The sequence below is a fragment of the Thamnophis sirtalis genome, unplaced genomic scaffold (genome assembly GCF_051295495.1).
Source record: "Thamnophis sirtalis isolate CommonGarterSnake01/CBP01778 unplaced genomic scaffold, rThaSir2_p1.2 scaffold_1, whole genome shotgun sequence".
Classification (NCBI taxonomy): Eukaryota; Metazoa; Chordata; class Lepidosauria; order Squamata; family Natricidae; genus Thamnophis; species Thamnophis sirtalis.
The window spans coordinates 24,265,772-24,288,693 of record NW_028261381.1 but is presented as its reverse complement, the minus strand read 5'-3'; the positions used below and the strand labels follow the sequence as shown (position 1 = coordinate 24,288,693).

Genomic DNA, 22,922 nt, shown 5'->3' with positions numbered 1-22,922 from the left:
CTTGAGCTGGTGAGATTTGAACCGCTGAACTGCAGATAACAGTCAGCTGAAGTGGCCTGCAGTACTGCACCCTAACCACTGCGCCACCTTGGCTCTCTTTTTAACAGGAGGTTCCACACTGGAGCATCTTCAAAAAGCCTTTGCAGATCTTAAAAGCCAGGTGGGATTCTAAGCAAGACGTGGTTCCCTAGACAGGCACATCTTGAGGTTCACGTCAATACACTGAATTGTTCAGGATTCTCAAGACACCCTCTGCCAGAGATGATAGTTTGCACAACATATTGGCTGAGTCCCCAAAACGTATTAAAACACACTTGCACAAAACTTGCAGCTGGACGTGTGAAAGTCAAACAGCTTTCCCAATAAAATTTCACTGGGTTCCATGTGCAGGCAGTCCCCGAGTTATGGTCACAACTGAGGCCAAAATTTATGTTAAGTGAGACATTTTGTTAAGTGAGGTTTGCCACATTTGATGAGCTTTCTTGCCACTGTTAAGTGAATCACTGCAGTTGTTAGTAACATGATTGTTAAGGGGATGTGGCTTTCCCATTGACTTTGCTTGTCAGAAGATTGCAAAAGGTGATTGCATGATCGCCATTACCGTCATAAATACGAGTCAATTGCCCAGTGTCTGAATATTGGTCATGTGACCATGGGGATACTGCAACGTTTGAAAAACCATCGTGTCAACTTTTTTTCAGCGCCATTGCAACTTGAACCGTCACCAAGCGAACTGTTGTAAGTCAAGGACTATTTGTAGTTTTCTAAGCCACTGCACGGAGGTTGCTAAGAGCCAAGGTGGCGCAGTGGTTAAATGCAGCACTGCAGGCTACTGCTAGATCAGCAGGTCAGCGGTTCAAATCTCACCAGCTCAGGGTTGACTCAGCCTTCCATCCTTCCGAGGTGGGTAAAATGAGGACCCAGATTGTTGGGGGCAATATGCTGACTCTCTGTAAACCGCTTAGAGAGGCCTGAAAGGCCTATGAAGCGGTATATAAGTCTACTGCTATATTGCTATATTGCTTTCTTTCCTGAGAGGTTCCCCCTCCCCAGCAATCTCAGTGTAGCCTCCAGCCTGGGATTTCCTAATGGCCCCCAACCCTGTTTAGGTTCCAAGTCCTGCCTTAGGCGTCTGGCTTTGAACGCGCCTCCCAAAATGTGCGCTGTGGATAGAGGCCAATGACCCAACAAGACGTTCCCTTTTTCACCGCCAGAGAGCAGCACGAGGCCCCTCGAAGCGACACCACATTACTGACGGTTCTTATCACCAGTTTAGTACCTCGCGGGCCACCGTCGAAACACTTACGAGGCAGGCCCACGTTTCTGTTGATTCTCCTTCCGCCTTTTTTCCTATAAACCCCAGAAGACACCGCGAGCAAAGGGGGCGGCGGGAGGAAAAATGTAGTTTGCTGAGCGTCCTCCCGGCACGCATGCGCCGCAAAGCTTTAGCCCGGCTCGCCCTTTCGCTCACGCGTCCTGAGTCCAGCAGGTGGCGCTGTCGGGGAGCTGCTGCCACGGAGGCCTGTCTTACCCCAGCGTCGTGCGCAGCGAGCGTCCCCCCCCCCCCCGCACCGGCCCGACGGAGTGCCACGTCTTTGGTGCGGCGGGGCAACGTCGGCTGGCTGGCGCGGGAGGGGCGGTTGCGCCGCGCGTCCGTTTGCGCGCCGGAGAAGCCACTGCCACCGCTCGGCGCCCTGGTCGTCCGCCGCTGGGCCTGAGCCATGGGCTTGTCTCAGAGCGTGGAGATACCTGGCGGGGGCACCGAAGGCTACCACGTCCTGAGAGTAAGAGGAAGGCGACTCCGGGGAAAGGGGAGGCAATCGCACGTGGGAAGGCGGTGCACGGAGCGTGGGGTGCAGAGGGGGAAGGCACCCCGGCAGGGAAAGAGTGCAGGAATGCGGGAAATGCCGGGAGTGGAGCTGCCTTGGAGCAGCCGCTACGTCCCACGGGTGACTTCCAAGACCTGCCGGACTAGAAGCCTTACCGTGGAAAGAGGGTGATGACTTGGACTTGGAGGATCAATTCATGCAGAAATATTAATCGTGGGGATGGATACCTGATCTTCCTTCTCCCCCCCCCTCCAAAAAACGCCCAGAAATCCATGCCAGAAATCAAGTTTTGCTACTTAGCGCCTCTCCTAAAGGAGGTAGAGCAACGGAGGAGGAAGTGCCCGTTTTTTGTTCGTTATGGGATGGCCGTTCACGTTCCCAGTAGCTCTGTGGGTGACTCCGGGGAATGAGTTTCGGCAAGCTTGAATCCTCCGGTAGCAATATCAGTTTCGTGCCCAGATCTGTTTTCACGAGCTTATCTCATGATGGTCAGTCTCCCTGACCTTGGTTTCCAGCGCGGTATTGATTTGGTATGCTGGAACCAGCCATCCTGTGCGACAGTTGCATTACTGCTGCTCGATCAACCCGCAAATAGTCAAGACTTGGAATAACTTTATTGTCACTTTAAATGCGCCCTGATCGGCATACATTAAAATGAAATTTCGTTGCATAACAGTTCTCAAAGGGTCACCCCCCTGCAATATACTCTACATAAAACATGACAAAATAAATAAGTACCAAATTATGCATATACTCATATATATTATGATCACATATAATGTAAAAGATGTGAATCTTATGTGGAAAAATCAGGGGTCTTGTCACTTCTGCACTATAAAACGTAGTCTTGTCTTTCCCAATTTTGGAGAAGCGATTATTTAATTTAAAAGCATAACATGAATTTCCAAAGCATAATCGGCTAATAAACTTAATCCAGTAGAATTGTGAAATAAGCCATGTTGGCAGTTAAAATAACTGATGTGTGTTAAGCCATTAAACTACTGAATCATGTTAGCCATGCAAGTGGATAATTGATCTCCATTGTCTTAACTTCACATACCCGAAACCTTATAATTTCTGGGAATTTCCCTACACTTTGGGATTTATGTTATTGCTGTTATATGTTGGTGGAAGTGTTCTTGTTTTGCCTTTTTTTAAAGCAAGTGTATGGTGCAGTTTGAGCAATTTTGATGCAGTTTCTTCAAGTGAATTCCACAAAAATACAATAGTAAATGGCAGCTTGTCAGAATGTTGAAACATTCCTATTAGTGAGATTTGTTCATTTCTTTCCTCCTCATATGATTCCAGAGTTATTACAACTTTAGTTGGTTCAGATAACTTTTTTCCATATAAATAGGCATCAAGAGGCAAAGATGTTCAGTAATTTGCTATTTTAAGGATTTCTAGGCAAGAGATATGAAATACTTTGTTCAAATCTGATAAATACCAGAAAGACTAAACAAGTTGCAGTTACAAGTTCAATTAATTCCAAGCTAACAGTATAGCCCTTGAGGAAATTTGTGTCAGCTTCTTCTCCATAAACAAATTTGAGATTGGATTTGTGTAGTACTGCTTTCTTAACATTTTAGTCTACATTGATATACAGCTCTTTTTTTCTTTCTTTCATTCAGTTATGTCTGATTCTTGGAGACTGCCTGGACAGATCCCTGCAGTTTTTTGGGCAAGGTTTTTCAAAAGTGCCATTGCCTCCTTCCTAAGGCTAAGAGAAAGTCAATGATGCAAAATCACCCAGCTGGCTTTATGCCTAAAGTGGGACTAAAACTCAGTCTCCCAGTTGCCAGCCTGGTGCTTTAACTACTACACCAAACAGCTTCAACATAGACAATAACTTATACTCTTGGTATTTTAACTGTTAAAGAAATAAAAAGTGACACAAATGAAAAGTAATGCCTCTGTGTCATAGAAACTGTATTAATTGTACTTAGTTTAGACCATTTATGTCACCCTTTTTCTGATATACACAAAACAAAAAGTATTTAGAAAGTAATGGAAAAATGCTATGCAGTACAATAAAAAACAGTAAAACAACAGAATGAATCATATTTAATATATAAAATATTTACTTCGGTGCCAAAAAAGGCAAATTTTTAGGTGGGATGGAAAGTATATAAATTGAATAATAAATAATTTTTCAATATGGTCAAGAGTGAGTTTATCTTTTAAATGCTGGTTTGAAATTTTATGTTTCTCAAAGTCTGTAATTTGTCAACTTTGTTCAACACTGTCATAATTTTGAAAGTACCCGTTTATTTAGAGTGGGCAATTTTTTCATAGCCAGGTAACAACACTTGGGAGTGATGAAGAATGCAGTATATGTTGTGTAATTGATTAGGAATGTAGCTATTGATATAGACACCTTAGGCAGCTATGAGGCAGTTCTTACTAAATAAATAAAAACATTAGATATGTATTAAGGTCTCTCATTTATAAAGGCATTGGATTTATGGCAATCTGGCTTGTCTTCTTCCTTCGAGATTTTTTTTCTTAGTCATTTATTTTTCACAGAAATTGATAGTAATGGAAGACACTTTTCCTAGGTTTTCCCAGTATGAAATGCTGTAATACATTCACAATTAAAAAATACTTTTCTATCAGGCAGTAAAGTCGTACAATAGAGTAAAAGCTATTGTTTGAAATCACAATGGGATTTTTCAATGGGCATTTGTAGGTTCCTTCATGGTTAGATTGTCATACTGCTTAGTGAGATAATGGCTAAATGAGGCTTGAGTTGCCCATCAGTTTGCTGCATTCTCAGTTATTCCACTTTTCTCCAACTTAGTTCAGTAACTCCAGGTCTTATGTGTTGACACTGCAGAGATAGTATTAAGTAGGTTCTGACCAGTTGTGGAGAACCTGTAATGGAAATTTTGAGTAGTTCAGAGAACCAGTAAATACCACCTCTGACTGGCCCCACCCACATCTATTCTCTCCCTCCTGAATCCCAGCTGATTGGGAGGAAAGGGGGATATTGCAGTATCCTGGAGTGGAGAGGGAATGGAGATTTTATAGTATCCTTCCCCTGCCACGCCCACCAAGCCACGCTACGCCCACAGAACCGGTAGTAAAAAAATTTGAATCCCACCATTGTGACTCTCCTAAGGGCAGTATAGCAAATTGCTATTATGAATTGGAGACAGAATTCAGTCCTTATTTCTGGTTGGTTTGTTTGCTTGCTTGCTTGTTTTTGCATTCTAGTCGTAACATTAAATAGATGTACTCCTTACTAGCTGCATTTAACAAGAAAGCTAGGATATTCTGCTGTGTTTCAAATCCGACAAACATCACAGCTCTTCACATGAGGGTCAAAACTAGATAGAATTGTCCACAACTTCCATCCAGCATAGCCTTTCTTTCCCAATCTGTTTAGGTCTTGCTAGAGAAACTGCATTTGTGCTTGTTTGAAGGCAGGTTTAAAAGTGTTCATAAAACTTGGGGCCAAATAAACAGTATTTTTTGAGTGCCATGGATAGATGCCCTCTAGTTCAGGTAAAATCAGATACAGTACAGCTTCTCTTTGGACCTCTTTAGTCAGTCCAAGGAAGTCAGGAAAGGCAAAGAGAAACTACTGCATGGAGCCCCATCAAAATATCCAGCTTAAGTGCTCTGCTTTCAAGCAAATCCCTGAATATGGCTTATGACATTCTTGTTGTCACTAAGAAGGCATGTGACAGAGGAAGCACCATTTGTATCAGAATATTAATAAATTAAATATTTTTAAAAATCAGGAAAAATACTTCGTTACAGGTCAATGAAACAAATTAGTAGATAGGGATAGTAGAATGAAATTAATAACTAGTGGAATATGAAACTTCTGACATTACTTATCCTAAATCTGACCCTGAATTTAGTAACTTCAGATCAGTGGAATTTGGAGCCAGGAAGGACCCATAAAAAGAGGAAAGTCACACTCATACATTCCTTATTTGACATATAGATATGCAGATCTCCAGAACGTGACAGAAAACTTCAAAAAGCAGATGTTTCAAAAGTCTGGAATATCTGTCCAGTGCTTCACCTGTGTAGATTTATTGAGGAAAATATACATGAACAAATACATTGGATACAAGAATATATTGCAATATGCAAGAGAAAACAACATTATATAAGGTTTATACATAAAGTAGTATTATAGGCTGTATATATAAGTGTCAGGAGATGTGAATTAAATAAGTGTTAGATTAAGAATATAGAAGGGGAAATCATGCTGAAGATACATCAACTAAGTGAAATAAAAAGTAGTTCATTCCCACACTAATTTTGGAAAAGATCTGCTAATTAATATATGACCAAAATAAAAATGTGAGATTGGTTAAACAATTTACTTTACAAGTTTTTATACAGAATCTATTAGTTCTTTGCCTGTGTGCATGTTAAACTAATTTTTGTTAACATTTTTGTCTTTCTTAACTTTTGCAATATAACTTGCATGTTAGTATTTTTTTAAAAGACACTTTTTGCCTCAGGCAGTAATTTAGAATAAATTCTCTGTGTTTTAAGACCCCAAAGAGACACATAACCTCAGGGAAGTTTGAACTATTTAGTACATCTAATAGCAATTATGTTAATGGAGAACTAAATCAGATACCTACTAAGGGATTTTTTTAAAAAAAATGTAAGTATTTGCTGTCCTTGCTAAGATCCTTGCTAGCACATTCCATCTTCCTTGTTTTGCTTCTGAACAAAGTGATGAAACTTCTGGTAGATAACTAGAAGTTATCTAAGGCATGAATTTCGATATGGCAGCGTTTCTACTAGGTAAAGTAAAAATAAACAGAATATATTTGCATTACTGTATGCTTTATATGACATTTAACTACAGAATAGACTAATTATGCACATTTCTGCAAATATACTTGAAAAGCAAACAGATTGTCATGGTTCATATAGTAATAATAAATTATGCACTTATGAACTTGCCATATTACTTACAGTAGAAAAGTATTGTCACCTAAAGTTATTTGCATGTTAAATAACCTTTTTAAGATTGAATTTTGGCAATAAGACCATCTAGATCAGGGGTGTCAAACTGACAATCACAGAGGTATCACGTGACTTTTCAGGACTGTTTTCCCTTTTGCTAAACCGGGCATGGGTGTGGCAAGCGCATGATGCATACGACCCACGGGCCAGGAGTTTAGCAGCCCTGATCTAGATTATTGGGGTTTTTTTTTGTTTTTGCTTTCTTATGGCCTGTTTGGTTATAACTCTGGCAGAATGAACGGTAGTACCCTAAAACAATAAAATATATGTAGCTGTGTGCTGTGACACTCCTCAGTGTAGGTGATTTATTTTCATGTAACAGTTGGATCAATTTACTTAGAGCTTTTTCTCTGAAAAAGAAAGTTCTTTCTGAATAGTTCAGTGGAATCTTGCGGTAGCCAATTAAAAAGAAAAGAAGCTCAGTCGATTTTAATGGAGGGAACTGAAGTATAGCCTTTAACTCAGACGGTATGCTGAAATGTTTTATTACATTATCTCTCTGCTGAACTATCAAAAAATTCTGCCTTCAGCATTTTTTAGTTGATAAACTGGTTGCCACTTTCGCAGGCTTTATCCAAAACTCTTCTTAAGCTTTTTGGGTTGAAGGTGATATCCACAGTAGTTTAAATTTTAGGTGCTTATGGAATTTTAAAAATTCTAAATTAAGAAAATTGACTTACAAATGAGTCCATGTTAGCTATTTGAATCAATCTGTGTTAGTTATTAGTGGCATCTATGAAATTATATCTGTAAAACTTTCCTTTCACACCTTATAAATCCAGGTTAGTTCTTGTACCACTACCCTGCCAACTAGAATTTATCACATGAAGACCAAGTATGTCTAGATTCTTTCCTTTCATGTATTCTTATAATTGCAATCCATCAGATCCTATGTTTGTGGTTCAAATAATATTAGAAGTTGCATAATAAATCAAATTTTGATTTAATATAGGCTATATGTGCTCTAAAAGACAGCAGTTTTAGAAAATGAGATGGTTAATTAACTCTTCTTCCAAAACTTTGCTTGGAGCAGGATGATAGTCCTGTTCAGTACAGGTAGTCCTCAACTTATGACCACAATTAACACCAAAAATTATGTTGCTAAGCGAGGTAGTTGTTAAGTGAATTTTGTCCCATTTTATGACCTTTCTTGCCACAGTTCCTAAGTGAATCACTGCAATTGTTAAGTTAGAAACACTGTTAAGCTTCCCCATTGACACTGCTTGTCAGAGAGTCGCAAAATATGATCTCAAGACACTGCAACCATCATAAATATGCATCAGTTGCCAAGTGTCTGAATTTTGATTATGTGACTTCATGGGCATTTAAATGTGGAAAAAGACCATAAGCCACTTTTTTCAGTGCCATTGTAACTTTGAATGGTCACTAAATGAACTGTTGTAAATTGAGGACTACCTGTATAACAATAATCTCAAAATAAATCATGGACAGTATATAGACAATAATAAATATAATATTTTAAAACAAATTTAAAATACATTGTTCTTCTCAAAGTTTAATAGGTGTTAATGGGCTGCATAGTGACAGAATGCAGCTGAGCAGTCTTTTTTAATGGTTGGTGCCTTCCTTCCTGCCTTCCTTTCTTTCTTTTCCCTGAGGGAATTTTCACAAGGCCGTTTGTGGTCAGGCAAAAAAGAGAACATGAAGACTTCCCTTTATTTCCAAATATATCTGTAAATTAGAGCAGTTACAGATAAGGGAGGTAGGGAATTGTCTGAATACCACTTTTACCAAACCTTAAAATAGATGATTAACACATGTTATTGTAAAGTAAGGCTTGACAGTTATGTAGCATTATATATATATATATAAAACAGAACACACACAAATGCATACACACACACACACACATCACTTTCAGGGAATTGGAATACACACAGACACACATAGATTTTGTATACATAAGTTATCTATTGCTATCATTTTTAATAGCGATGCAATTCTCTGAATGTGACTTTGGGAAGCGTAGATGCAGAATTTTCCGTCTTTTTCGGACTATAAGAAGCACCGTAGTATAAGATGCACCAAGATTTTGAAGAGGTAATTTTTTTAAAAAAGGTTTTTTTTGTTTTTGTTTTTGTTTTTTTGTGAAAAACCAAGCATGCAGAGAGTTTGAAAGGCCTGCAAAGTGCTCCTTTGGGCTGGGGAGGGCAAGAACAAGCAAAAAAACAGCCTGTTTTTCGCTCATTTTTGCCCTCCCCAGCCCTCAGGAGCACTCTACAAGCCTCCCAAGCCCTTTGTGCATCAATTTTTGTGAAAAACAGAATGCGCTGGGTTGGGGTTTCGGGAGGCCAAAAATGCTGTATTCAGTGTATAAGACGCACCCAGATTTTCACCCTCTTTTGGGGGGGGGGGAAGATGCGTGTTATACTCAGAAAAATACCGTAATTTGAAAAACCAAATATATAAAAAGAACTACACTTGCCTATTAAAAAAAGACATACAAAACAGGAGAGGTTGAATATGGAAGCCATCACAAAATTTCCCCAGTCCTCTGGGATTCCCCAGACCTAATAACAGAGCCAGGTCTTGAAGGACTTGGAGAATGTTGAGAGGGATGGAACTAATCTTCCATGGAGAAGATACCACAAGGTGGGTGATGTGGCAAAGAAGCCTCACCTCCTGGGACATACTCCGCCAGGCGAAGTTCCCTGGCAGATGGGACCTGTAGCATGCCTTCTCTCTCAGGCCTAACAGTGCAGACAGATGTAATCTGGGAAAGCCAGTCCCTCAGCTAAGCCGGGCTCATGCCATGAAGGCCTTTAAAGATCAAAGCCGGCCCCTGGAATTGGACCCAGAAACAGACTGGCAACCAATGAAGATTGCAGAGGAGAAGGATACGATAGTCCTTGACTTATTAGGACAATTGAGGCAAAAAATTCTGTTGCTAAGCAAGGCATTTGTTAAGTAGGTTTTGCCCCATTTTATGACCTTTCTTGCCACAGTTGTTAAGCAAATCACTGAAGTTGTTAAGCTAGTAACATAATTGTTCAGTGAAATGGGCTTCCCTTTCATACCGGTTATCAAATGTCTGAATTTTGATCACGGGACCGTGAGGATGTTACATCACACAGAGTTGTGTGTGAAAAACTTCAGTGCCATTGTAACTTTGACCGGTCACTAAATGAATGTTTGTAAATCAAGGACTCCTGTAATGTATATAGGTAAAAGATTGTAAAAGGGGGCACTACTCACTTAACAGCTGTCTTGCTTAGCAACGGAAATTTGGGGTTCCGTGGCTTTATGATTGTGATGAAATACAGTCCAAGCAAAATAACCACAAAAGGGACGAAATGATATCCCCAAAGAAATTGGTGGACAGCCTGTATATAAATAATATTAAGTAATGACGTAAAAACATCTTTAGTTATTAGACTTCACGACCTCAGAAAGGTCTCAGGCTTTCCGCATGTTTAACTCAAAAGGAAGCAAGTCATTTGTTTTTCTCAACAGTTTTTTTTAACTGTAGTCTTCTGCTGATTTTAATACCTTACAGACTTCTTTTTTAAACTACCTTCCTCAAGTAATGTACTTATTGAAAAGAACCTGATCTCCAGATAATCACCGGAAATAGGTATCTGTGTACTGTAGTAGAGAGAGGAGTGTGCGAATGCAAAGATATGTAGCAACTGTCTGCAACTCCTTAAACCAAAGGTGTTGTTTCCTGGGGCTGCAGTGCAGCTATGCAATCTTGATACAAGATGGAACCAATTTAATGAATCACAGAAAGATGCTCCCTTTTCATCTGTATGCACGGGAACACATTTTTGCATCAAATCCAAAAACTGCAGTCCTAATGTCTGCAAATTTGTTTTTGTTCTGTCAATCTTGGTTTGGCTCTTAAGCTGTTTAGCTAACCTGTTAATGGAATTTCCTTTTCATTATTATTACTGTTATTACTCTTAACTGTGATATTTCAAATATGATCTGAGACATCTTTGCCGTTTATCTTTTTTTTCTTACATTTTACGATTTTTATTAGGAACTCTAGCTTTCTGTGCTGTTAGCTGTTTATTTCATAGCTATAATCTTGTTCTTATTTTAAAAAAGAGAGAATAACTGTAATACTTCTTGCCATGTGCAATGTAGTTGTGTTCAAAACAAATTCATAGGTGAATTCATAGTGATAGATCTTTTTGTGCAGAGATTGGCTTGTATATTTTGAGAAAAGGCTCACACTATCAGACACTGGAAAGTTATTGAAACCTCATTTCAAAGGCTGCAGTCCTTAAATTGCAATTGCCTATGTGACAACTGGATTTCCTAAGATACGTCCACAGTTAGTGCCTTGATAACAGGATTTGTGATCTGTTATTTCCAAGAGGTGACACATATTTGTCTTTTTAAATTGGTATGGTTCTCTAAAAGTTTGTTTCTCTTTTAGTATACTGTTGGCTTTAATTAATGACAAGCATTTATGGTTTTTATTAAGGTTTCCCATGCTGGGAATCATAGTGCTGCAATTGCTACTTTTGATTATTATTATTTTCCATGTAATGTTTATCTTTTAGGTGCAAGAAAATTCACCAGGACATAGAGCTGGATTGGAGCCATTCTTTGATTTTATTGTTTCTATTAATGGTTCCAGGCTGGTAAGTGAATCCCCAAATTAAAACCTACGGGTGGGATACCTGAAAACATAAATCCAGATTTATAATTTCACAATCCAATGTCATGTAGTTATGCCTGGGGTGGAAAGGTAATAAACTTTTCCTAGCTGAAAAGAGCTCCTGACTTATAAAAAATAATTTAAGACCTGCTTGTACAAGCAAATCTGTTTCCTCTGGGAAGTTTAGTTGGTAAAAGGAAACACATCGTTCCAGGCATACATTCCTGTGATACAAAATTCCTGCTGATGGCTTGTAGATGAAAGAATTAATACACTGTTTTCTTTAAGTTTGGTTTAATTCCTATCTTGGTACCTGTTATATGAATTGATTATATGACGAATGAAGGCAAATAAATATGCTTGTCCCAGGATAATGTTGCAACATCCAATCTGGGTTGGTTATCGGGACTAGAGATTTAGTCTTCCAAGCTTTCGGACTGGTGCTGGAACCTATTCTCAGAGAACTTTTTTTTCAGCAAAAGAAGTTCACTGAGGATGCCCTCTGGTCCCGGTGGCTGACCCAGATTGGATCCTGATTATATGAGTCCAGAGAGGACAAGATTATGATATCTGGATTTTCCCAGGTAGTCCTCGACTTATGACCAGAATTGAGCCCCAAATGTCAGTTGTTAAGTGAGACATTGGTTATGTGAGTTTTGCCACAGTTGCTAAGTGAATTACTGTGGTTAATTAATTAGTAACCAGGTTGTTAAGTGAATCTGGCTTCCCCATTGACTTTGCTTGTCAAAAGATTGCCAAAGGTGACCACATGACCTTGGGACACAATGACCATCATAAATATGAAACAGTTGTCAAGCATCTGAATTTTGATCACATGGGGCTGCTACAAAAGCTGTCACTGTGAAAAATGGTGGTCATTCACTTTTTTCAGTGCCATTGTAACTTGGAACAATCACTAAATGAACTATGGTAAGTCGAGGACAGCCTGTACTGTATGAAATCCATCCCTGGCTTCTCCATTTCAGCTGTGAAATGTATATGGGTGGTTGAGATACATATTAAGTGTATTTGGCAAAAAAACCCAACACCCTAGTTTTTCAGAAAGTTTTGAAAAGCCGATTTCCTCGGTCTGGGGGTCAGGAGGTTAGTTGGGGTATCGTTAATTTATTGTTGATTGGTGTCATCCAGTCTAAATGCAGCTGCTGAGGAAAAGTTAGTACATGGTATATAGGGTTTGTTATGAGGAACAAATAATTGTTAGAAGAAGAGAGAATGATTAAAATTATAAGAGCTTGCTTCTGCCCATTTTCTGGTAAGAAAATGAAAGTTGGTGCTTTAGGAAAAAAGGCATAGGTTTAACGCTAGGAATGCGCAAAACGTCCCATTCAAAATGTTTTTCTATACTTTGAAATGCTGATACATTGCCATAGTGTGAGCATAAGTGGCGCAGTGGTTAAATGCAGCACTGCAGGCTACTGCTAGATCAGCAGGTCAGCGGTTCAAATCTCACCGGCTCAGGGTTGACTCAGCCTTCCATCCTTCCGAGGTGGGTAAAATGAGGACCCGGATTGTTGTTGGGGGCAATATGCTGACTCTCTGTAAACCGCTTAGAGAGGCCTGAAAGGCCTATGAAGCGGTATATAAGTCTACTGCTATTGCTATTGCTATTGCATAACTGCAAATGAGTTTAATGATTTTTTTATCCTTATACCTTCCTTAGAATAAAGACAATGACACACTGAAGGACCTGTTGAAAGCCAATGTGGAAAAGCCTGTTAAGATGCTGGTCTATAGCAGCAAAACCCTGGAGCTCCGAGAGACATCCGTAACACCCAGCAACATGTGGGGAGGTCAGGGCTTGCTGGGCGTGAGCATTCGGTTTTGCAGCTTTGATGGCGCCAATGAGAACGTGTGGCATGTGCTGGTAAGTAGAAGCTCCATTTTTATTTTTTAGAAAACAAAATCAATCTGTGTGGAGAATCTTCCAGTTTTAACTTCCTTTGGGCTATGCGCTTCCAATAGGAATTCGCCCAAAATGGCGTAGAAAAAAGACAATTAGTTGCCTATATCTCCTTTACTGCACTTTCTTCATTAAATTAAAATCGCTATCAATAAAGAAGTGTGATGGCCATCCTAGAGTTTGTTGCCTATCTAGAAATAAAGCTTTATATGTTTCTGGTGGGTATTTTTAAAAAAAAACAAGGAAGAGATAACATTCACCAATACACCAATGCATTTAATGCATTATTACTTATATGGGGTTTCACCCTTTGTCTCCAAAACAGCAATCAATACTTTTTGGTACATACCGGTGTATATACATTTTCAACAACTTCTCTATCTTGAAGACTGCATTTTTTTTCCTGAAGTACATTTAATTTGTTAAGGAAACTGAAAAATATTTTAGTGGTTATGTGGCAAAAGTGTAGAGCAAATCTTAATCATACTGACTCCTGGGGTTCCATTTTCTCTCTTTTTCTCCTCACCACCCCACCCCCTTCATTTTCTTCTCTCCCTCCAAATATAAATTAACAATAACAGTTGGAAGGGACCTTTGGAGGTCTTCTAGTCCAACCCCCTGCTCAACAGGAGTCCTATACTATTTCAGACAAATGGCTGTCCACTCTCTTCTTACAGTGTGCATGTGACCATGTAGTCATCAACAGTTGAACTTGATTTGAGAGAGTTTTTAATTTTTTTTTATCTTTTGTACTTTTCTTGGTCTGATTAAGGAATTTACTTTTTAAAAAATTTATGTCTTGTAATTAGGAAGTTGAACCAAATTCTCCCGCTGCAATTGCAGGTCTTAGACCTCATAGCGACTACATCATTGGGGCAGATACTGTCATGAATGAGGTAAATATGTTATTTCATTTATTTAAAAAAATTAAGATTCTAACCCAGTGTTTCTCAACCTTGGCAACTTGAAGATGTCCGGACTTCAACTCCCAGAATTCCCCAGACAGCAAAGCTGTCTGGGGAATTCTGGGAGTTGAAGTCCGGACATCTTCAAGTTGCCAAGGTTGAGAAACACTGTTCTAACCATTTTAGGCTGAACTCAGGTTGCTCATAATTATTTGCAATTTAGCTTTCTTTTTTGAGTAGTTATACATAACTTAGAAATTAATATTTATTATTATTATTAATTTTATTAATTAAAGATGAGCAGAAAGGACAAGTGAAAACAGCAAGGAAAGGTTATTTGTGAATTTATGCTTACATGCATTTTTTTTTTATTTTTACTTATTGGTAGAAGCAAACTAATGAATGTTGTCATCTGCTAAAATGAGAACTTCAGCTCCTTCTGAATTTCAGAACATTAAAATAAAATTAATAAAATAGTTGATTAAAATTAATCAAAGTGTCAACTAAATATGTTTTTTCCTTAGTCTGAAGATTTATTCTCTCTCATTGAAACACATGAAAGCAAACCATTAAAACTTTATGTATACAACACTGATACTGATAATTGCCGAGAAGTCGTTATTACCCCAAATACTGCATGGGGTGGAGAGGGAAGGTAAGTTGATTTTGTTCAAAGAGATGTGAAATATGATTAAACATATCGTTTTGGTACTAAATCTGGGTTTCCACACAGTCAGATTTGTAACAAACTGGGCAGATGCAGTGACAATGTAAATATTTTTCATAGATTTAATTTATGTTAAGTATTTTAAGATATTTATTGAACTCCATTTGTATTTTGAACAGAAAGAATGTATGAGGACTAATTTGCTAGTGTGATTCTGTTTTACAATAAAACTTCTTAGGGTAAAAGTCACATCAAAACTCAACTCAGATAACTGCAAGATTTTGTTCATCCCCTTTTACTGAACACAGGCTATAAGTTTTCATGTTGAATGAATACTGTAATTCTGTATATTATGAATACTGTATTTCATCTAGGTTTCAATTAATTTAGAAAATAAGTGTCCGTTCCATCGGGCTACAGATTTCTTTCTCTTGCCTGTATAATTTTCCATGTGACTTGTAGATTTTTAATTAAGTTTATAATGACTCACTTCAAATTCATAGTGTATTAATATGCCACTATATCATGAGAAATGAGGTTCTGCATTCTATTCCTATTTAGCTGAAAAGAGAATAGTATGCAAGCGATCCTTCACTTACAATTGGTCATGTACCAACCATTCAAAGTTATGATAGACCCCAAAATAGTCTTTATGATCCGGATTTGAAGTCTCAACAGCTGCCCCCCCCCCCCCGGCTAGTGCTCATGTGATCACATTTTGGGCACTTGTCAGCATTTATGGCCATTTTCAAAGTCTCACAATCACGTGACTGCGATTTATGGTGTTTTTTGGCATTTACCTTCAGTTTTGGCAAATAATACCCATTGCAAACAATGGATTCATTTAACAACTGCAGCTTTTGTTTAACCACCAAAAATAAAGTCCACATGTTAACACATTTAACAACCAGCACAACTTACAGCCATAAGTCCAGTCTCAATTATAGTAGCAAGTTCAGCACTTCCTATTAAGGCAAATTGAAAAATGAAAGCAGAGACATACCTCTATATTCCCATGAAATTCCCATGGGATTTCTGTATAATTATGTAATTGCATCTGATGTCCCTGAAAAGCTTTATTCTGAGGGAGGCAAGGAAGGCTATGGAATTGTCCATTAGATATTTTAGGCCACAGGATTTTATATGCCCAACCCTTCAAATGTTTTTAGTTAATTTTTTAGAGTCTTTCTTTATGCTGTCTTGGTGGCAATAGTTTATAATTGTTCTAGAGATGTGTAATTTTTGGAAATGAACACAATCCTTAAAAATGAATTAAAGTTGATATTTTCAATATCATGCCCGTGCTACTATTAAATTCATAAACATACTATGGCTATTTAAGGATATTGTTTAAATTCTGTCCGTACAATTCCTCAAAGGCAATTCATTCATTCAACAGCATTGGGTAATTGTGAACATATTTAAGGTTAATCTCATTTCCCTTTCTTTATATTTAAAGCCTAGGTTGTGGCATTGGCTACGGATACCTGCATCGAATACCTACTCGCCCTTTTGAAGAAGGAAAGAAAATTTCTCTTCCTGGGCAGTTGTCTAATACACCTATTAGTCCACTCAAAGATGGCTTCACAGAAGTAAGTAGTCCTCCTTTTCTTTTACAGCCTACAGTGTGACTCTCCGAACCACTTCTGGTGGAGTAATATTCCTGACTTGTAACGTATTAGTCCGATATGTATGTTCTTCTCCAAGCATTTATTTCTTGTAACCTCTTACGAAGCAGCAGATCTCTGATAAAAAAGTGTTCTTTCTAATTAGGTGCAACTGTCTTCAGTTAATCCCCCTTCTTCACTGCCACCTGGAACTACAGGAGTAGAACAAGGCTTGGCTGGTCTTTCCATTAACACAACTCCTGCTGTCCCTAACGTGCTCAGCACAGGTTTGTCTTTTGTGTAATCCTAATACTAGTGTTCTGTTTTCTAAATGTAATTATATCAGGGGTGAGTGACAGTTCTTTTAACTTACATGTCATGTACACTAACATGTTGTATAGCTACACAATGCAACCTTACTTGTGGGCTGGGTGGAGAAGGGTCTGGTTTTTGGAGAAGAGGACAGATGTTAAAATAACAGTTTCTTTAAATAGAATTCGGCCATCTTTATTCTGTTTTTATTATTATTACACTCTGGAACTCCACGCAGTGCAGCCCAAGGTTTTTCATTAAGGAGAACAAATGAGCAAATATTAGAGTTCTCTAATGCAGTGGTCTCCAACCTTGGCAACTTTAAGACCTGTGGACTTCAACTCCCAGAGTTCACAGGTCTTAAAGTTGCCAAGGTTGGAGACCACTGCTCTAATGCATCCAAAACACTAATTATGTTTTGTTTCCTGATCCAATATTTTTCTACATTTTAAAAATCCTCTCTTTGGCCAAATTTTATACATGATAGGTGATCAGCAGCAAGCATTGGCTATATCTCATCTACCTTTGTCACCTTGAGATAAAACAAGGGAATAGGGGCTTACAGCAAATTCCTATTTTCTCTTACAAAGCAATAACAAGCCACAACATAGTCCAGTTGCATTGCTTGGAACAGGTGGAACCCACAAAATGATATTTCTCAAAACACACAAGCACTGAAGCAGAGTTCTCCAAATGCAGATTTCAAGCTCATAACATTGGATTCGTCTTTGCATGAACGCCTTTCCTACTTCTCTTGAACACTTTAAATCTAAGGAAGTACGAGAAGATGAATATGGTTTCCTGCCAAATCGTTTTATAGCAAAGGTTATGTTTCTGCCAAGGAAGATAAAATAGATTACTTGGATTCATTCATTCATTCTTTCTTGTTTTCATTTTAGAATAAAGTTATTTTGGCTTGGTTTTTTTTAATTTATTTTCAACATGGGGGGGGGACATGCTCTGACACAAAAGGATCCTATTCTCTGACATCTCCATCTTAAAAAAATGAAAATGGTTAATAATAAAGATTTTTGCTGGAAAACCTAAAGGCTACTTTTAAGGTAGATGGGTTGGGCTAGGTCAGAGATTTTGTGGATATGTTCAAAATAGCATTTGAAAGATAATGTGGTTTGGTTTTTCATTAGGTGTTCCTACAGTGCCATTATTGCCGCCTCAAGCAAATCAATCTCTTCCTCCAATTAACTCAGCAGCCCCATTACCAGGTATGAGATACAAATGTTGATGAACGTTCTTGTGTGTAATAGAGAAAAGGGTGTTTTCAAAAACAGTGGATATAAAAAGTCTACACACACACTCCCATTAAAATGCCAGTTTTTTGAGATAAAAAAAAATCAGACCAAGATAAATCACTTCAGAACTTTTCCCACCTTTAATTTTTGAAGTGATTTACCTTGATCTGATTTGTTTACATTTCAAAAAACTGGTATTTTAATAGGAGGGTGTATACTTTCTATATTCCCTGTAGAAAACAGTCTGGGAATATTTTTTTTCATTCACTACGGTATTTGAGTAGATTTTTTTTTTAAATATTTGAATTGTACTGCATTGTTGGATAATTTTCAGACTCCGCTCCAAGAATGTAGTTTTAGATATAGTACATTTGCTTATACCGAAGAGAAGAGATGATATAAGAATATTCTGAGAACTAGAAGTGCTAGCCAAATCAATTATGATAATTTTGTTTAAATTAATATGTGTGGCTAAATATACAAGTTCAATTAATTGAAAATCATCTTTTTATAGATATTATAAATTAAAATGTAAAAAAGATATATTTTCATTCCATATTATATGAATAATGAGAGCCAGTTTGTATAGTGGTTAAGGCACCAGGCTAGAAACTGGGAGACCGTGAGTTCTAGTCCCACCTTAGGCACAAAGCCAGTTGGGTATCTTTGAACTATTTAATTTTTCTCACTCTTAGGAAGGAGGCAGTGAGAAACCACTTGCAAACAATCTTGTCATGAAAACTGCAGGAACCATTCCAAGCAGTTGTCAGGAGTCAACACTTGAAGGCAAACATATACATAAAAATAATATGTATAAGCAGGAACCAAGAAAATCTTAAGAATTTTTTAAATAAAACTTTCCATAGTCTAGTTTAGTGGGCAATTCAATTGATAACTTTGTTTACATGAGCCTTAAAAGAGAATCTGACATGAAATGAACTTTTTCAATAGCAACTCTCTTTTTCAGCTCAATCTCTTTGTGAAGTTAATATGTTTAAAACATGAGTTCAAACAAAACAAAAACAATTTAAAAATAAGTATAATTACTCTTTTCCTCAAGGTTAGAACCTTACATGATTGGATTACCTCCACAGTGGTCTAGACTAGATGAGGATGTTTTAAGTTTTGGACTGAGTATCTTTGCACATAGAAAAATGACACTCACTATATGTAGCTGTCTCTTATAAGTAGACTGCTTCTTAATACATTATGTGAGGGAAGGAAGTACATGCTGGTTATTTCCATACATCTACACTAGGCCAACTCCTTAAAGTGATAGACATGACCAATGATATTTCTGATTGTCCATTTGTCTAACCTTCTCTCTCCAACATATTGTAATTGTTAGAAAATACTCAAAGTGTTCCTCCCATTAAATATCTTTGCTACTTTTCTTTTTTCTGCACCTGCGGGTAATATGAACTTCTGAAATTTAGCATCTTATTTTTACTAGGACTGATGACTTTACCTGCTGGACTTCCCAACCTGGGGAACATCCCTAACTTGAATTTACCTGGTCCGCGTTTAATTCCTGGTCCTGGATTAGTAGACATTGGGCAGCCTGGTATGTTTTGATAAATTTCTGAACTGACACCTGATAACTCAGTCTAATGATTTTAGTTCAGCCCTGTTGCATATGACTTTATGTAACCACTAAATTATCTTAAGCTTATAATAAGTAAGGCTTTTATATGTTTGCCTGTAACCCAGTTTAATTCAGTATCATAACATTTAGATCCCATTCAGGTGAAAAAAAGCCCCTGAAATCCTATAGAGAATCCTACAAAAGGAAAATGCTTTTTCCTTATTTTTCTTGCAGTCCCAACACTACTGTGCATATATTATACAATATATGTATCCTTAAATTCTTCCAAAAATCGCTGCCACAATATAATTGATACAGGGAAGGGAAATAAATGGTAGATGGAGATTAACTGTTTCTTTATTTTAATTTAATGTCAATTAGATTTAAATTTAAATTATTTTAAGTTAAATTTAGTTCTTGTTCTTTTTGGAGTGCCACTTCACCTGCTAATCAGGATGCTGTTGTGTGCTAAAAATTAAAACTAGATTTGACATCAACTAAACAACATCCATTATCTCATATTTCATTGGTATAAGTGAGAATAGAAAGTAATGTTAAATTTTTCTGATGCCTTATTATCAATGGTACAATATTACTGTGAAATAAAAAAACTTCCTATGTAAATGTAAAGTACAGTACTACATTTACTGCATAAAAATGCCAAAATCTCTACGAACCCTGGCATATAAATTGATTTTTTATATTCAAGCCATTTTCCTGAAATCTTCATGAATAGATATTGGATGGGACAGAATTCAGAGGACTGTGAAAACAGAATCATATGCCCTTTAGTTTGTCTGCATATTTTTGGCTAATGGTTGTTTATTCATTTGGACTCTGTAAGCTGCATAAAGGAATGTGATTTTCCTGAAGGTGGTGGGATTCTTACACGAAATACCTGTGCCATAAGAAGTTAACAGCAGTCTTAAAGCTTTGCTGTGTTCCAATTAATATGAGACCTGGTGTCTCTATAGGCAATGAGGGGTCTTTAAGTGGTGGGCCATGTTCCTTTAAGCATCATGAGGAACTTTTAATAAAGTAATACATTTTTGCGTCTTGCTCACACAAAGCAAATTGATGCCAGAAAGTTGTTTTACTGTTTGTTCCAATGAAATGTTTTTTTAAAATAAAGTTGGAAGGTCCTTTCAACATTTCATATCATAGATGGATTAAATGATTAAAAGTTTATTTCTTGCCCAATCTTAACCCTAATGAAATAATCACACATTCATTTATTATTTTAGGAGCAAAATTTGAGAACCTCCAGAAAATTAATCTCTGTAGTAGAAAGATTTTGCTCAGGATACACATCTGTAGGGACCCTTATGGGAAGCCTCTTCTCTTTGTTTCTTTATATATATCCCCACCATCTTCCTTGCAATACGTAGATGCAGTGTAATATTGCTATTTACAAATAACATAGCTCTGTAGGCTAATGACTCACGCAAGTAGACTGCAAGTTTGTTTTTGTCTTCTGATGTTCTTAGGGTTGCCGCCACTTCCTTCCTTGCCTCCAGTCAACCTGTCTGGAATTGCACCTCTGTCACCGGAATTCCTTGCCAAGTTCCCACTGGTCAATGAGATGGCCACTCTGCCTACGGATCTGCTGTCTTCTGTTCCCATCACAACAAGCTTCCCTATGAATCCTGGCACGACTGTAAATGTGGAACAAACCTCTGCACACATTCTGGATACGGCTGTTCCTCCCCCCATGGTTACTACTGCTGCTTCTAATGCTTCCACTGTCAATGCATTATCTCCTGAAGACAGAGGAGATGGGATAACTTCCTTCAGTGAAAAGCCAGCGCCCTTGGTCACAGATACGGCTGTGTCTGAATCATCATAACTTCAACTGATTGATTGGATTGGGCTTGATGTATTTATTCAACAACAGTATATGCAAACTATCATTACTTTCATGCTAGTTTGTATTTGTTGTCAGAGTTCTTGTAAATATAGGGAAGGTGACTTAAGGGTCCAGATTTTTACAATGGGCTTGGTGTAGGGTAAAGAAAGGGGAAGGAACTGCTTATATTTAAAAAAGAAAAAGAATAATAAAAAGGAACTATCAAGGTAGGATATGCAGGTGTCCGCTGCCAAAATTGAAGATTTTTTTTAAAAAGGGTAATCTGACTTCAGTAGGCTACCTTGCTTACTCCCCCTCCCCCCCAAATTTGCTTCTCTTAGAAATGAGTAAGTAATTCATGCTTGTAGTATATGAAAACTTTTTTTCTTGTACTTTACATGAATTAGAATTTTGGTAATACATTGTGAGGGATAAAAGTATTTACTTTTGTCCAAGTTGTACATTTTAGCAGTATAAAGATCTTCAAACTAGAGCTGTTTTATTAAAAACTTCAGAACACAAGTTGTAAATTCAGCCTCATTTTTAAATCTGCCTGTATGCAGATCTTTCTGTTGAGCTACTGCCCTTTTACCTAAACCTAGCCTCTGCTGCTTTGCTTTATAAGCCCACTGTCAAAAGTATTGTGAAGAAATCAAAAGGAAACCTCATAATGTTGGACATGGCTCAAAAACAGGAAGGTGAAACTTTTGACCTTTTTTTTTGTAAAACAGGTTGTATTGAAAGAGGTTACATAATGGCAATAAAATCTGAGGATTTTATCTTGTAGCTTTCGGTGAGCATATTATTAAAACTGAACAGGAGTAAATGCACAATTGTAACACAGTTTTGGAATGGAAAACATTTCACAGGCACATTCATGTTTTTCCCCCAAATTTCTCATTGTTGGCTTTACTGAGCTGGAATTTCTAGAAGGCCACAGTTCTCCAACTCTACAGAAAATACTTATTTTTTTTTAAAAACGTAATTATTAATTGTGGCCCAGCTAGTAGCAAATTAGATGTTATAGCATTCATCTTCAAATCCAATTCTGTGATTATTCAGTATGGGCCTGAGCAAGGAGCCTTCGATTAATTGAATCCAGATAATTAATACAACTCTTTTAAATATATGCATTGTTGAAAAATTGGCTTTCTTTTTCATGTAATTTTGGAGTTCTAAAGAAAATATTAAAACAAGACAACACATATAATGTATATGATTTCCTAGTTGTTACTGCCCCTCCAGAAGTTTAATTTTAGGTGAATGGAAGGCTAAGATTCACCTTAAGATTCTATAGGCAAGCACTTTGTTCAATGATTCTACTTTGCTCATACATAATTGTGTATATAACTTGATAGCTTTTAGTTTC

The 22,922-nt window shown here is 37.6% G+C and overlaps 1 protein-coding gene across 1 annotated transcript; it reads left to right on the top strand.

Moving 5' to 3' along the window:
- The first annotated feature begins 1,557 nt into the window (after positions 1-1,557).
- GORASP2 (golgi reassembly stacking protein 2) lies at positions 1,558-22,339 on the top strand. Its single transcript, XM_014058913.2, has 10 exons — positions 1,558-1,784; positions 11,363-11,443; positions 13,142-13,345; positions 14,191-14,277; positions 14,811-14,941; positions 16,413-16,545; positions 16,727-16,847; positions 18,018-18,095; positions 19,576-19,686; positions 21,195-22,339. The coding sequence occupies exons 1-10, from the start codon at positions 1,722-1,724 to the stop codon at positions 21,551-21,553; spliced, it is 1,368 nt and encodes a 455-aa protein (XP_013914388.1). The 5' UTR covers positions 1,558-1,721; the 3' UTR covers positions 21,554-22,339.
- Positions 22,340-22,922: the final 583 nt, after the last annotated feature.